The sequence below is a fragment of the Pinus tabuliformis genome, chromosome 8 (assembly GCF_031772625.1).
Source record: "Pinus tabuliformis cultivar Carrire ecotype Pingquan chromosome 8, CPIR1, whole genome shotgun sequence".
Classification (NCBI taxonomy): Eukaryota; Viridiplantae; Streptophyta; class Pinopsida; order Pinales; family Pinaceae; genus Pinus; species Pinus tabuliformis.
In genome coordinates, this window is record NC_142294.1 from 683,712,242 (window position 1) to 683,729,511 (window position 17,270).

Consider the following 17,270-nt stretch of genomic DNA (forward strand, 5'->3'; position numbering starts at 1 on the left):
AGCTCACTTTCTTCTAGCTCACCTATCCCATGCTCGGTTGAATAAGACCTATTTTCACTTATGATTCCCATAGGCCCTGTTGCACCTTACCTAGTGTTTGTTGGTACTACTCTTCGAAGTGTTCCCAAAGATCCATCGTTGCATCGTAGACCACATCCCCAATTTCATTTAGGTCCCCCTCCATGAGTACCAAAGGCATCGCACTCATCAATTTATCTGATTTTTTCTTTTTGTACGGCCCTATCGAACTCATTTTCTACCTCTTTTTGATGATGAAGGGGGACCCCAGGCTTGTGCCCTCTTCCGCTTCTTCCTCTGTATCTTCCTCCACATTTGTGCGCTCTCTTTCTGACTCGTTGAGGTCAATGGTGGTGTGTGACGTAGTCTTTTCTTTTTTTGCTTCTTTTTTCTTGGCATCAACTTCTTTTTCCTTCGCAACAGCTTTTTTTTCCTTTATGGCAGCTTATTTCTATTGTGTGGTCTTTTCTTTTTCCGCGGCCTTCTCTCTAGTGGAAGCCTTCTACGCTTCCTCCTTCTTTTCTGCTATTGTCGTTGCTATGGTCTGCATTGCTTCACCTTTAGTAGCCTTACTAGTTCCTATGTTGGCATCAGAGGGGGTCAACGTGTCACTTGGCCATTTACTGACAACCCCCAGAATATCTTCCTCAATGACTATATAAAATTGTGCCATATGCCCTTGGCATCTTTCTTCACGCGAATGCGCAGATTATAGAAATCTGCCTTGAAGTCTGCGATGTTGAGGTACTGCACGTGCAAACTTGGTGATAACCTGGGCCGTTGGTTAATCACCATCCTTAACTCTGACTCAAACAAGACCCAAAATATCTTCATATCCATCACTCGTGTGGGGTCCTTGGTATCCCATAACAAAGCGAACTTTGCGGCATCAGGTAGATTTGAGTCCCATTGAGGGAATTGTCTCTCTTCGAGGGTCCTATAGGCCACCAACATGATCAACAATAAAAACCACGCATAGTGGAATGGCTTGCCTTCATCTTGGGCCTCTCTGTAGTCTTCTAAACATTTCTGACATATTGAGCCCAGTTGTACTGGACTCCCTTGGTGCACTGCAAAGCCAAAGAAACTACTGGCATCGGTACTTTATCAGTGCGACACTTTCTCATGATCTTTCAAACCAATATTTTTCCAGCAAACTACACCACGCCATCTGAGATTGATTGTATGGAATACTCACGTGACTTCTTGACCAGACCAAAGTCACTCTTCATTTGGTCTGCCAACTTTTTCTCCTGCAATTTTCCTACAAATTCCTCCTACGGGTCCACTCCTTGGTATGGTAGCAACGTTATTCTATGGATCAAAATGTTAGTGATCAAGATGGGTCCTCCCAACCAGAGGCACCCATCATGTACCAGTGTCAACAATTGGCGCATGCAAATTGTATTAATAGTAATGCAACTGAAGTGCGGCACCCACAACATATTTAGGAGCCCCACGCACCCAACCCCATCCACCCATTTCATCGGCTCAAGCCACGTGACTCCTGACTTTTCATAGTAAACATTCTTCAGGTACTTTCTCAACACCAACTAAGGAAACCTCTTGTGGTCCCCTAGGTCCCAATCCTCTATTTTCAAGTTTGGTATACGAGCCAACAAATTTCCCTCAAACAACATGTTCTCTCACAAGAAAGGTGTGGATACCATAAACTTCACGGAATCCAGGTCTATGGGTACTTTAGTTATGGCTTATCTTGGTGGAATATACAATGGTAGCCGAATTATTGGCTCATCCTCTTCGGCATCAATAGCCTCTATACCTCCATACAGTTCTTCCTCATCCAAGTTCAGGGGCTCTATCAGCTATCTAGACCTATCCATCTTTCCCTTATGGCGGATTTCAATCAGATTATTCTGTGGTGATTGCTACATCGGTGCTTGTTGAGGCTTCTTCTACTTCTTATCTCCCACCGTCGAAGCAGATGGCTTAGGCCTTGGAGACCTAGGCATGGTAGTAGGCAACCCTGTAGTTACAGGTTGGGCCGGATCTGTCTCAAGTTTCGTTGCAATCATTGTCTTGGGGAATATCTCGCACTGCCAATCAGGCCAATTTACGAATCTCGGTTGTGAAATCTTCTCCTTAATGATCTCCTAATCCCTATCAGACATGCAATACTTCTCTTGGCACAAACTTAGGCACAAAAGCTTAATGAAAATTCTCAAGAAGCAAAGTGTTCAAATGTGGAGTGGGATGCCATATTTATAACTCAATTTGAATTCAAATATGTTCGTTCCCTCCAATTCCTTATCAGTAATGCATCTTTGGTGGCATATTTCCAAAGATATGCCCCATAAAAACTCAACCTCCACACCCTTTAATGGAAAAATCGTCATCCAATATGCTATAGTGCTACCAACGATCACTTTTTGGCCAGGCTCCATGGGTCCCACCATCTTAGTGCAACTCCTTCGTCGCATATCTCCTCTACGCCTCGCCTTGACTTGTCATGCAGCCCCATCACTTCGCCCAATCTTCCTTTTGGCAGTGTAGTTTATAGTCCTGCATTCCCTTGCAACTACTTGGAGCACTAAGACTATCTCGCATCCATATAGTCATTGTGCAGAGGCAGGATCGCCCCTGTACAACTTTAACCAACTCCCATTGACTTTTCCTGGAAATAATTCCCTATTCAGCTTCGCGAGCTGAACTGCACCTTCAACCGTATTATCCTTAATAATATACAGCCCAAACCAATGAGTTTGGAACTTCCCTAGAAACTTTGTGAACTTACTATCATACAACAATACAAAATCCTCGTTCTTGAAGGTGTGTTGTTTGATATGGCAGTCATGCCATGCCTTTACATGATTCTTCTGTACCTGCTGATGAAAACCCGCCAAGAAGCAATCTTCCTCCAACTCAACCAGTTGCATGAGGCGTTCTTCCATGGTATCCTAATTGGCCATGTCTTTAATTGCAGTAATCTGCAAACTGGGCACTATGTATTCCATCGGCATTACAACTTCTTGTCCATAAACTAGCCTGAACGGTGTTTTTCCACTCAACTTCTTGCAAGTAGTTCTATACACCCATAGAACAACTAGTATCTGCACATCCCAATCATTTCACTTTGCATTGCAAATATTTGTTAAAGCATTTTCTAGGATTTTGTTGAATTCCTCCACTGTGTCATTTTCTTGAGGATGATACAGTGTACTCTTCTATTGATACATATGGAATTCTTCGAGTAAAGTAGTAATTGTTTCATCTAAGAAGTGCTAACCTCTATTTCTCATCAAAATCTTAGGGAAGCCAAACCAAGATAGGATATATTCAAAAATAAACTTTGTAGTTGTAGTTGTGCTACAATTCTTTATAGGCTGTGCCTCAGCCCACTTGGTTAAATATTCAGTTGCTATAATGGTATATCTGGCCCCTCTCTTCTTTCCTAGTGGTTGAATTGGCCCCACAAAGTCAATCAACCACTTATCAAATGCTTGTAATGACACCTGCGGGTTCGAGGGAAATTCATCCCTTTGCGACGGTCTCCTCATTCTCTGACAGACATCAGATGCCCTACAATAGACTTTGGCATCCTTATGCACAGTTAGCCACCATAGTCCTATGCATAGAATCTTCTACGCCATTGCTCTTCTCGCATAATTTCCTCCCACAACTCCTCCATGCGCTTCAGCGAGGACGCTTTTTTGTTCATACTCTAGGACATACCTATGCAGTACTTCATCTAGTCCCATTTTATATAAGTTCCTTGCAATGACAGAAAAATATGCGTCCCTGACCACCAATTATTTATTTTTCTATGTCGTATACCCCTCTAAAGTTGTACCAATAGACAAGAATTGGATTATCTCTGCGAAATGATCATCTATAAAGTGCACAACAAAGAGTTGTGCATCAGGCAATCCTTCCTCCAAATTTGTAGGTTCGTCACCATTCTCAATCTGTGAGAGGTGATCTAGTCCAGCATTGGGTCGCCCTCACTTCACAATTACTTCAAAGTCATATTCTTGAAAGAGTAACAACCATTGACTGATTCCCCCCCCCCCCCCCCCACAGCATAGGCTTGTTAACCAGGTACTTCAAAGTAGAATGGTATGTGTACATCTTGAAGTGTGCATCCAATAAATAGTGTCTGGATTTTTGCAGTTCATACACCATTGCCAGTCCTTTGCGCTTTGTGGTAGAATAATTATTTTTTTCCTTCGATAAATTTCTACTTGCAAATGCTATCGGATGATCGATATCACCTTCACCTGGTTGGGTCATCACAGCTCCCAGGACTATGCAGGATGAATCAACATGGATGTGGAACTCCTTCTTCTAGTCAGGGAACACTAAAATGAGCGTGATGACCATTTTTTCCTTCAAAACATCGAAACTCTTCTGGCAACCATCATCCCAACAAAACGCCACATACTTTTTCAACAATTTTTCCATGGGTGCCGTAATCTGTGCATATGCCTTGATAAATTTCTTGTAGTACCTTGTGTGGCCCAACGTCACGTGTAGTTGTTTGACATTCTTTGGATGCTCCAAGTTAATAATTACGAAAATTTTGGTAGGGTCTATCATCAACCCCTTCTTATAGACTACATGTCCCAAAAGTATCCCATATGGTACACAAAATATGCATTTCTTCAGATTAAGGGATATCTGATACCTTCGACAAGTGTCCAACATGAGGAAAATATTGGAAACATGTATTTTTACTAACCCAAACATCGTCCAATCATCAAAGTAGACCTCCAAAAACTAGTGAATAAACTCCTTAAAAGTTGTGACTACCACCCTAGAGAATATTGCAGGGGCGTTCTTAAGTTCGAAAGGCATAATTGTATATTGGAAACAACCCCATTTATTCATGAAGGTATTATTACTTCTATTCTCCAGTGTGATCTTGATCTGATGATACCCTGAGAACCCATCAGTAAACAAAAAATCCTCTTGGCCCCAAACAATTTCTAGTACTTCATCTATGAATGGCATAGGAAATGGATCATGAACACAAGCATCATTCAACTTCCTCAAGTTGCCGCATATCCAAATTTCTACCTACGTCTTCTTCTCCTAAACTACCATGGGACTAACCTAGTCCAATTCGTCGATAGGTTCAATAATCCCAGCCACAAGCATCTTATTTAATTCCTCGCGCACCTTTTCTTTATACTTAGGATTCAACCGGTAGGGGCACTGCTTCACTGGCTTCGCATCAAGCTTTAAAGTGATCTTCATGACACCTAGATCCCCTAAAATCCCTTTCAAATCAGAGAACTTGGTGGGAAACAAGTCCTGATACTCTCGTAGTAGCTCCATGACTTTGTCCATTGTATCTTCATCCCAATAGTTGCCTATGTTTGCAAACTTCGGCTGCGCTTCTGATCCAATATTCACTTGCTTGGTCTTCAAGGGCTGTGAAATATTAGGAACTTCTGCCTTAGGCCTTGTGACTTTGCGTTGTCCTTCCAACTCAAGAATATTGATGTTCTTAGGACCTTCTTCGCTTTCCTCAGTGGTTACATTATAACATTTGAGCACATGGCGCAGCTGTGTACTCCAATCTGGTTGTACCCATGTAACAAGTTCTTTAGGCATTCTGAATATGGTAGCTTTGATCTCCTGTAACACTTCATCAATACATTCAAATCCATCTTCAAAGCTAAAATTAAAAAAAAATCATTTCCTTCAGGACATCCCTTTCTGTGGTTCTGTGTCGCAGCTTCGTTTCTAGATACCAGTTCATCAGGATCGTATCCAAAGTATGGTAGAATATATGAACCCATTCTAGCTGCGGTTCTTCTCCCCATGCTTTCGTCCATTGAGCCATATGCTCGCATGGATTGTCCTTCCATGTATATTTCTCCATAATGCGGGTATTGGCATACCCAAACTGCAGCTTCATCATCCATTGGTATTCCTTCCAATCTACAAAGTTATTCTTATGCGTACCCTACCATCTTGTAGGCGTAGATCTCAACATGATATCTAGTGCTTAGAACCGATGTTCCTCCAGTACATCCCTTTCAAATTTATCCAGAAATAAATTTACATCTTCTAAACCATCATAATGTGGTAAATTGAGTAACTCCTTGGATATACATCGGAGTGACTTTGTAACCCTATTGCATCACATCAACAATACCTCATGCAACCTGTTTTGCCAGTGTTCGAGCTCCTCATCTGAATCTGAATTGCAGGAGCTATCCTTCTCCCACATAATTCACCCATCTTCCGTAGGGTTGATCCAGTCTTCATCTTGCACAGTAAGCATATAGATATGCTCAATATCTTCCTCCTCATCATAATCACGGACAGGTACAGTATACCATGCTCCCTCCGCTGGATCTAATGGAACAATAATCCTTAGTTCCTTCTTTTCAAATATCATACTGCACTTCTTAAGTTTGATGACTTTATTCATATCAAATGCCTAATCAATTCCAAACAACGGTGGATATGGGTTACAGTCATCCACTATTTCAATCACTTCAAAATCAGCTATGGCGCGTGCCCCCTAAATATCCACAGTTACTCCATGTAGGCGCCCCATAGGAATAATATTTTGTTAATTCGCCATTCTCAGTTGAATCGGGTACCACTATAGCATTGGTCTACCCATTCTTTCCCAGTTTTTCTTGGGCAGAACTTTTGCATCAAACCCCAAATCAAGAATTACTTGGTCCATTTCCAATTCTCCTATCTATTCAGTCAATCTCATTTCATGGCCAGTCCTCTTCTTAATTTTTCCCACCTTATATACCGCGCATTGTTCCAGGAGTGGCTTATTCTTGCTAGTGTAGTTGTCTATCAATTCTTGTAGTATTTCTTTTGCCTTCTTATCCCTTAGGAGCTTCATGCAGATTTTTAAAAATGATGTTAATAATGAGGGATCTCCCTCCTGCGTAGTACTGGTGTCTTCAAGCTTTCCCCTACTTTGAGTCCTTGATGTAGAATATCCTTCATTCGCAAAGCTCCTTTTTTCTTCCATAAACATTTTCTTTACCTTATTTACATCAAATCTAGTCTCCTTATTAGCAGCCTTGCAAACCCATACATTTTCCTCTAGTTGCTTCCCTTTATCCTCTTTGGTAGCTATGCTACTTCGCGTGACAATATTAACACTAGGACCCTCTTCGTGCAGTTCAGATCTCATCATCTAGATGTTCTTGATAGGTTGTTGAGTCTGAGTCTTATTTTCTTGCATATTTGCGACGAGCACGGAGCAATATTCTATGACATGATCAAAATGGCGACAATATTGACATGAGGGGTGCATTGGATTATGAAAATATCACATAAAGTGACTTGGTTCTCCATAATTGTAACAGATGATCTGGCCACGACCTCTTCCATCCCGTCCTCCTCATTCTCTTCCTTGTCCTTGAAACTCTCCACACGCTGTAGTTGTGCCTTGATCCTGAGGACCAGCCTCCATCTATACTCTATATGTTGGTGTTTTGTCCATCATCAATTCATAACTTCAGCAATTGTGCTCATCATGACCCACAGACTTACAAAAATTATAGAACATCTATTGGGGAGTGTTGGCTTGGTGGGGCCTGACCTAGGTTTAGCATTAGTTAGCCAAACAAATACCTACATCGCTGGCCCTTTTGGCATCAGCCTGAAGAGCGTGGACCGAAGTCTCACCCGAAGCAGTATGGGGGGACGCTGGAACCATGTTTCTACACCCTGAGATGGTTGTGATGTCGGTTTATTCCTCTTATTCCTTCTCTCGCGCAGGTCATTAAGTTCTAGGGCTCCGTCTATCTAGCCCTTTATTCCGCCCTTTAGTACCTTCACGAAGGGGTACGATTGGCCTTCGTGCAGCCCTAACCTGCCGTTCAGGGACTTTTGCACTGCTAAAGCAACGTGTAAAATAGGTTTCGAACTTATCCTTAAGCATTTAATTATCTTATTAAACAATCACAGTTAGCACCACATAAACAGATATTCTTACTTTTTTCAATTAACCAACAGAATTACATACATTCGCACATCACATAAGCATTATAAATGAAATCCATACACAATATGACAAGATGCATTAACAGGAACAAAGACACAGAATTTGTAGAATACTTCTCTTTATTGATATCTTTAGATGATTACACACTCTATCCACCCTGCACACACAGCTGTAGGGGTCCGTGCACTTAACTACGGACTTCCACCCTAGGCCTCTGTGCACTTAGCTACAGAGCCTCTACCTATGCTATGACCCAAAACTTAGACTTCTCTCCTTGTCGCTCAAGACTTCTTACCGAACTTATTTCTTAACTACTTAGAGCTTACTTACTTATCTCTTTTTATACAATCCCACGGTCCGCGGACCATGGGTAGATATCTTACAGCCGACTTTACTTTATAAAATAAGGGTGGACAACCCTTTATGACTCATGACACCTTCGCACTCCACGACCACAAAATGCAGAGTCTTTACAACTTTATTACAACATTTGACCTAAAACATGGGCTTTTAGCCCCAAAACTGTCCTTGGGGGATCCTGTTCCCAACAGCCCCCCAACACAAACATCATGACTCACCCTCAAGTCACTCTGCAGACATGGATATCTTAGCGCAAAGACCTCCCAGCTTGACCCTTATGACCGCAACCTTGGTAGTGCACTATGTGGCTGCCTACTTCGCGTCTTCCATCATTTGCTTGGTCACTTCTCCTGAACTATTGGCCTGAAGCTTTTGTTGAGCTGCTTGCAGAGTCACAAGATTTCCTTTAATAGAAGTTGTCACCGTGTAAGCCTCATCCAGCCAGGGCTTTAGTCATGCCTTCAACACTGTGTTGGAAATAATACTGAGAGGGTGGGGGGGTGAATCAGTATTATCAAATTTTCTTCAATATACCTTCCAGATTTATAATTTAATTTATTCTTCAGATGTTGACCATTAATTTGTATGTTAGTACCATATAATAATGAACAGGAACAAGAAAAATAGACAGTCACACTAAAGAACACCAGATATAAGGTGGAAACCCAATGTGGGTGAAAACCACCTGCTGCAATATGTCTCTATCTTCTTTCAATTAGAAACTTCTTTTTACAATAATTCTGTACTGGTGCAGTCCTTTACCAGTACGCAGGCTGCAACCTGCAGAGAGCTACAACCCTCTCTCGTTTTCCAGACTCTCCTGGAAGGGAGCTACAACCCCCTTAGCTCTTGTACTAGCTGAGCTACTAGTACGTAGGTGCTCACCTACTGAAGGCTTCAACCTTCTCTTTTCTTCCAGGGACCACGTTTCATAAATTTTTAGACTGGATCCATGAACATCAAACAAACATCAAGTACATGTGCATTAACCGATCTCCTTTCCACAATCAACTACTAAATCAACCACTAGCTTCTCAGAATGCAGTAACCAGACACCAATTCTGAACCCAGACAAGAGCAGCTAAAATAAGTTTCAAGAAAAGTCTGCAACTTCACCAATAGAAATCTGCGGATATCCGTACTTTTTCTGTGTCGATCCTGCGGACCTCCGCACCTGCACCTATCTCTGGACAGCGCACCTCCGCAACTGAACCTGTGTCTGTACTGTGCACCCCCGTACCTGCACTCGTCTCTGTATTCTGCACCTGCGTACCTGCACCCGTCTCTGTACTGCGCACCTCCGCACCTGAGCTGTGTTTCGCCTATAGACCTCCACACCTGAACTGTGGTTCACCTACATGCCTTTGAGTAGAGCCAATTTATCAGTCCTCCAATATTCCCCAGACTGTCAAATCCACAGATCTGATCATGCGTCAAAGTAGATCTTCCTTCTGATGCTCAGATCTCTCCTTGATTTAGCTATCACTCACCAACCGATCACAGAATTTTCAGATCTTGATTTTCTTTAGATGTTTCACACGCATGAGTGCTCAGCCAAATGATCTCCTTTCCTTTTTATAGGCAAGCCCTTACTCAAACCATGGACCAAAACCATAGAAACCCAATACAAGGGACCCAAAACCGGGGATCAATACTTTAGAAACAAAAACCACGGACCAAAACCATAGGATCAAAAGCGTCGGACTAAATACCATGGATCAATCATAAAATTTTCCCACATGCGTGTGTTTCTCTGAAATGAAAGTGTGCGAATTTGACATCCGCACTTTTTGTTCGGAGAACCTACGGGTATGACCGCACCTCTTGTTCGGAGCACCTGCGGGTCCACTGCTTTTGTTCGGCGCACCTACGGGTATCTCATTTTCTATCATTTTGAGAGCCTGAACTGAGATTTTCCACTTGAGTGAGTTGCCATCAAGGAAAACACTTATGCCATAGCACCACACCTGTGTCATAATGCCAACAATCTCCCCCTTTGGACTTGATGGCAACCCTAGGATCCTCAAAGTCATTCTCCCCCTTTGACATCAAGGGAAAAGGGTTATGCTCCTCCTGAGAACATGCTAAAAACTCTGCTCTGCTATGCTGATCATGCTCCCCCTGACTGTAGGCCAGATCTGCAAAAGAAATGTTCTTCAAGAAGAACCATAATCCACCATACATCATAAATGACCTTCCTATCACCAAAAGACTCTATACATACATTCATCACCCAACCAAGTGGGGATCATCCAGAAATTTACATATAACAACCAAGTACATTATATCATTCATCCCAGGCATAGTGGGGAAAACAAAATAGGCCATTACATGACCTTGACAAAAGAAATATAGAGACATAGAGACAAAACATTAGCAACATTATTCAGATCAACATCTATGTTCTTCTTCTGTGCTTGCTCCTTCAAGATCTTCTACCATAATGCCAACAATGCATGCTCCCCCTGAACCTGTGCCAACTGGTCTCTAACCAATCCATGTATGCGAAATTCGCGTACAACAGACAAGATTCAACAGCAAGATGATGCATCAACTACTCCCAGCTTTTGTCTGAGGTATTCAAATGTTTCCCTTGGCAGTGGTTTGGTGAGTATATCAGCAACTTGTTCCTTAGAGGGAACATACTCCAACTTGACTTTTTGTTCAAGCACTTGTTCCCGAAGAAAATGATATTTGATAGGTATATGCTTGGTCTTTGAATGCATGACTGGGTTCTTTAAAATGCTGATTGCACTTGTATTATCACATAGGATGGAGATAGGTTGAGTACAAGTGATTTGAAAATCCTGCAAGCTTTGCATCATCCAAAGAAGTTGTGTGCAACAAGATCCAGCAGCCGCATACTTTGCTTCAGATGTAGATAATGCTATTGAACTCTGTTTCTTCCTGAACCAAGATACTAATCTGGAACCCATAAAGAATGTACCACGACTAGTGCTTTTTTTGTCATCCACGCTTTCGGCCCAATCTGCATCTCTATAAGCATGAAGTGTGAGATTTTTATCTCTAGGATACCATAAGCCATAGTTTTGAGTTCCTTCAAGATACTTGAACATTCTCTTAACTGCCTGAAGATGAGTTTCCTTTGGATTTTCCTGAAATCTTCCAACTATTCCCACTACATGCATGATGTCTGGTAAGGTACCTATCAAATAAAGCAGACTTCCAATCATGGATCTATAGGTTGGTTGATGCACTGCTCCTGATTCATCATTTGCACTAAGGCTGCATCCTGTAACCATAGGGGTACATACTGGTTTCAAATCTTCCATGCCATATTTCTTCAAGATCTTCTTAAGGTACTTGGTTTGAGATAAAAAGGTACCGCCTTCATTTTGTTGGATTTGTAGACCAAGAAAATATGCCAGTTCTGCAAGCAATGACATTTCGAATTCTTTCTGCATTACCAAGGCAAAGTTTTGACTCATAGCTCCTTCATTGCGGCCAAAGATAATATCATCTACATACACAACAAGTATTAGCAATTTGTCATTTTCAATATTTATATAAAGATTGCTATCTGTTGATCCTTTTGAAAAACCTTGTTGATGAACGTATTTGTCCAAACAATAGTACCAAGCCCTTGGAGCCTGTTTAAGAACATAGAGAGCCTTGTTAAGTTTGCATACAAGTTTTGGTTCATTTCCAAGAATGAATCCATCTGGTTGCTCAATGTACACTTCTTCTTCTAAGTCTCCATTCAGAAAGGCAGATTTCACGTCCATTTGAAATACTTTGAATTTCTGAAAGCTAGAGAGAGCAAGGAACATTCTGATGGCCTCAATTCTAGCAACGGGAGCAAACGTTTCTTCAAAGTTGATTCCTTCTTGTTGAGCATACCCTTTACAAACCAATCTAGCTTTATTTCTAATAACTTCCCCATTTTCATTCAACTTGTTTTTGAATATCCATTTTGTCACTATGACATTATTATCTTTTGGTCTAGGAACCAACTCCCAAGTGTTATTTTTCTCGATCTGCTCAAGTTCTTCATCCATTGCCTTGACCCAGCATTCATCTTTGCATGCCTCTCTTACATTTTGTGGCTCAGTGGAGGAGAGTAATGCCAAGTAGCTTGAAGCTTCTGCAATTGTTCTTCTTGTTTGTATACCAGCCTCTTTCTGCCCCAAAATTTGAGATTCTGGATGATTCTTTTGAATGTACCTGGATGGAGTCTTTTCTTCTATCCTTATCTGTTCTTCTGGAGCCTCATGGGTTTCTTCTTCATCATGAATCTGATTTGATGTTGATGGATAGTCTTCATCATCTTCGAAATCTTGAGATCTTACCTACCTAGGAGTGCTTTCTTCTTCATCAACCACTACATCAATACTTTCAACAATTTTTCCAAGCCTTTTATTGTAACACTTGTATGCTTTGCTGTGGGGAGAGTAACCAAGGAGAATTCCTTCATCTGCTCTAGGTTCAAACTTGCCAAGATTTTCATCAGTATTTTTGATGTAGCATTTACTTCCAAAAATTTTGAAGTATTTTACCGAAGGAGTCTTACCATACCATAGTTCGTGAGGAGTCTGAGTGCTGTTCACCCGGATAGGGGTGATTTTAGGGGCGAATGTTCGCCCTTTGGCGAAATTAGGGGGTTTTAAATTTTTAGTGGGCGAATATTTTGTATCATAGTACATTTTTACAAATCACCTCAAATAGCCCATCTTATTTTAAGGTAGAGGGTAAAAAAGGTAAATTTAGCCCTTGAAATTAGGAGTTACAACCTTCCATTCGCCCATTTTCAAGAATAGGTTTTATTTAAGTGAATCCTATGGGCCAAAGGCCCAAATACCATATTTATAAAATAGGTATGGTAAATTAATAAAAATATAAATAAATGAGAGGTATGGTAAATAAATAAATCATTTTTTCCAAATACCATATTTATAAAATAGGTATGGTAAATTAATAAAAATATAAATAAATGAGAGGTATGGTAAATAAGTAAAGCATTTTTTATATTTACTCCGTAAGTCACCTTATATACATGCAAGGGTGTAAACAAATAAAAATATAAGTAAAGTGGAGGTATGGTAAATAAATAAAACGTCTTTTTATACTTACTCAAAAGGTATGGTAAATAAATAAAAATATAAATAAACTAGACGCATGGTAAATAAATAAAAACCTCTTTTTATATTTAGTCCATAACCCTCGTTCTATTTATGAAGGCTCAAGAAAGAGGTTTTATTTAAGTGAATCCTATGGGCCAAATACCATATTTGTAAAAGAGGTATGGTAAATTAATAAAAATATAAATAAGCGAGAGGTATGGTAAACAAATAAAACATTTTTTTATATTTACTCCATAAATCACCTTGTATTTATGAATGGTATAGTAAATTAATAAAAATATAAATAAACGAGAGGTATGGTAGACAAACAAAACATTTTTTTATATTTACTCCATAAGTCACCTTATATTTATACTATGGGACAAATACCATGGACTAGATTATTATTAATACCATGCAAAAAAACATTATTAACCCTAATATTAGTATTAATAAAAATAAAAATGGCACATGGTATTGACCCATGGTATTCACCAAAATGGCACATGGTATTGACCCATGGTATTCACTTGGAATGTAGCCTATTTAAATGGGGGAATTAAACCAACATAGATCCATCTTTACTCTGGATCTACTAACCCCCGAGAGGTATCAAATATCATGATATGCAAACTAGCATAGAGTGAAAAAATATTTGATCCGATCAAGAGTAAAAATGGATGTTGTAATTTAATGTATGTTAAACATTTTAGCTTGGTTAAAATAAAAATAAAATAAAAATCAACTATTAATTTTATTAATTTTTATAAATTACTAATAGTAATTTTTAAGCTCCAGGTTTATGATAACCCATGGTATTGACCCATGGTACTCATGTGAGCATAGACTATTTAAAGGGGAAATTCTATCTTAGATCCATCTTAACCCATGGTATTGACCCATGGTATTCATGTGAGCATAGACTATTTAAAGGGAAAATTCTATGTTAGATCCATCTTAATTCTGGGTCTACCAAGTGCTCAGAGGGATAAATAGATTTCATCCCCCTAAGAGTGGTAGATGTGGAGTTAAGATGGATATAGGTTTTTATGATAATGAAGATATTAAATAGACTTAGGAAATTATATTGTAAAAACATCTTAAGGTGAATGGTTAAAGCATAGACATTGGACAAGTATATTTGTATACTTCTGCTTTAAACTGAAACAAATCCAGGGCTAAAAGGAATGGATTGATTGCACTAGTCATCCTTCTATAACTTTCCAACATATGCTGGAGTAACCAGATTGTAATTTGGGTAATTTTTCTAATTGCAAACAGGAACATACTTGTGTATTGGCAGGGTGGTTACGAGGTCCCTAGAAGTGATGAATTTGAATTTTTCTTGGTTTTATATATAGTATTAGGTTTTTTCTCATGCTTTCTGTGAATGGCACGGGTGAATTTTATCCTACACCCACTAGGTTATTGATATGTAATTTCGGTAATTTTGATTTCAAAAGATATTTTAAAGAAATGCAATGATTTCGTTTGTGTATTCAATAAACACAAGATTTTATAATTGAGTAAAATATTCTCCATGCCTGGTGAGAGATTCGCCAAAAAATTATATACACATATCATATTATTGATAAAATCGCCTTCCATTTTTCCTATATACCATGGAGATTCGCCCATTTATCCTACATGTAAATTTAGGGGGGATTCTTAAAATTTTCCCTACACCCGAACATCTGTCTTGTTGAGAATAACAATTGCAGCAAATGCAGCTTCTCCCCAGAAAGTTGCGGGAGTTCCAGACTCATCCATCATAGCACAAGCCATTTGTTGAACTGTTTTGTTCATCCTTTCCACTACTCCATTTTGTTGAGGAGTCCTTACAGTAGAGAATTCCCTTCGTATTCCATGTTCTTCACAAAAATCAAAAAATTCATTTGAGGTAAACTCCCCACCACTGTCAGACCTGAGGCATTTAATTTTGTGATCTAATTCGTTTTCAACCAAGGCTTTGAAAGATTTGAATTTTTCGAAGGCTTCGTCTTTGTGCTTCATAAGTCCTATCCAACACATCCTGGAAAAATCATCAATGAATAATATAAAGTATTCTTCTCCTCGAGGTGACCTTTTCCTAGATGGACCACATACATCAGTATGAACAAGTTCAAGTGGCCTGCTCGCTGATCCTTCCTTCTCAGGGAAATTAGTTCTGGTTTTCTTACCAAACTGACATGATTTGCATATTGTATTGTCTGGAATTTTGATGTCTGGAAGACCACGAACTGCCTAGTATTTGCATGCTTTCCTTATCTATGAGAAGCTTAGATGCCCCAATCTTTTGTGCCATATCCAGTGTTCATCATTCTTGCTTAGATAGCATTGATGTTGTCCTTCTTTGAATATGTATAAGTTATTTGGAGTTCTTATGCCTTTGATCACTATTTTTCCTGTATCAAGATCACGAACACTACATCCATTTGATCGAAATATTACCTTAGTTCCTTGATCACACATCTGACTGACACTCAATAGATTATGCTTTAAGCCATCCACATACATGACATTTCTAGCTTTGACCTTTTCCTTTAACTGAACAGAACCTTTTCCTTTTTATGAGTGCAGGTGTGTCATTTCCAAAAGATACCTTCTTCTCCTTCTCTAAGGCACTATATGACTGAAGTTTTTCTTTATCACCCGTCATATGTTTCGAACATCCACTGTCGATGTACCATTGATTTTCTTGCCCTTCCGCATATAAAGCTATACCACATCTCTCTGGTTGTGGTTCCTTCATTCTCCATGTTTTGGCACTTGAGACTTGCTCCTTCTGAGTTGTCTACCGAAACCTGCTCCTGCATTCAGACTCTTCATGACCGAAATTGTTACAAATAGAACATTCTATTTCATTTTCAAGAGCAGAAAAGTTATTGTAGGTTCTTTTCATGATCCCAATCATACTCCTCTATTTTTGAGCTTCTCTAGTCATGATTGTCTTATAGGCAACACATTGAGCTGCTTTGTGACCAAATTTATGACAAGAGAAACATTGGCCATTGAAGAAACTCCTATGATTATCAAATCTACCAGCGAAATGATTGTAGTTTCTATTGACATCCATTCTTGAGGCAAATTGAGAAGGTTTTACCTGAGGCTAGTTGTAGCTTCTGTTTGTCCTTAAAGTAGATTGCCCCCGATTTACCTGATAGTATTTGTTCATTCTTGATGTAAATTTTCCCTGATTTACCTGGTGATTTCCATTGGGTCTTTGTTCACTTCTCCTTGCTACATCAAGATAACTTTTGGAGATAGATGGTTTCTGCACTTGAGTTGTTTCTTCATTATATCCCAGACCTGTCTTGGTTAGTGGAGAACGCTGCACTTTGATAATCTCATCTAACGTTTCAGATCCTTTAACAAATCTAAGATTAAGAGCTTTAGTTTTTTCAATCTCTTTTCTAAGTCCCACAATTTCACCTTCTAATTTTTCATGATGATTCTCCCTTTCAGCTAGTTGACATTGCAGAGTATCAATAATCATATTTTTCTCTTCTAAACAAATTTTGAGTTTAGAAATATCTTCATAAAGACCTTCATCTATAGCATCCATGAAATCATCATCTTCAAAAGCCATTAAAAGTCTATAATTATTACCTTGTTCATCTTCATCACTATTTGAAAGTCCATCACTGTCTTCATGAGTGTAATAGCTTTTCTTATTTACATTTTGTTTCTTGTTCCATCTAACAGGTTCCTTACCTTTGTCAAGCTTATCTTTGTGAGGACACTTGGTAGCATAGTGACCGACTCTTCCACAAGCAAAGAATTTGAAGGGCAACTTACCTCTGAATCTTCCAGCACCCCGTTGAAGGTTCTTAACAAAATTTGATTCTTCCTCTTCTTCT

The 17,270-nt window shown here is 39.5% G+C and overlaps 1 protein-coding gene across 1 annotated transcript; it reads right to left on the minus strand.

The window, feature by feature from the left end:
* Nucleotides 1-2,594: 2,594 nt before the first annotated feature.
* Nucleotides 2,595-2,930, minus strand: LOC149237431 (uncharacterized). The gene has a single exon (XM_089369268.1). It carries the CDS (start codon nt 2,928-2,930, stop codon nt 2,595-2,597), a length of 336 nt encoding a protein of 111 aa, XP_089225394.1.
* Nucleotides 2,931-17,270: the final 14,340 nt, after the last annotated feature.

What these genes read in the sequence shown, in the direction of transcription:
- LOC149237431 (XM_089369268.1), bottom strand. Translation starts at nt 2,930, where the DNA reads ATGGAAGAACGCCTCATGCAACTGGTTGAGTTGGAGGAAGATTGCTTC.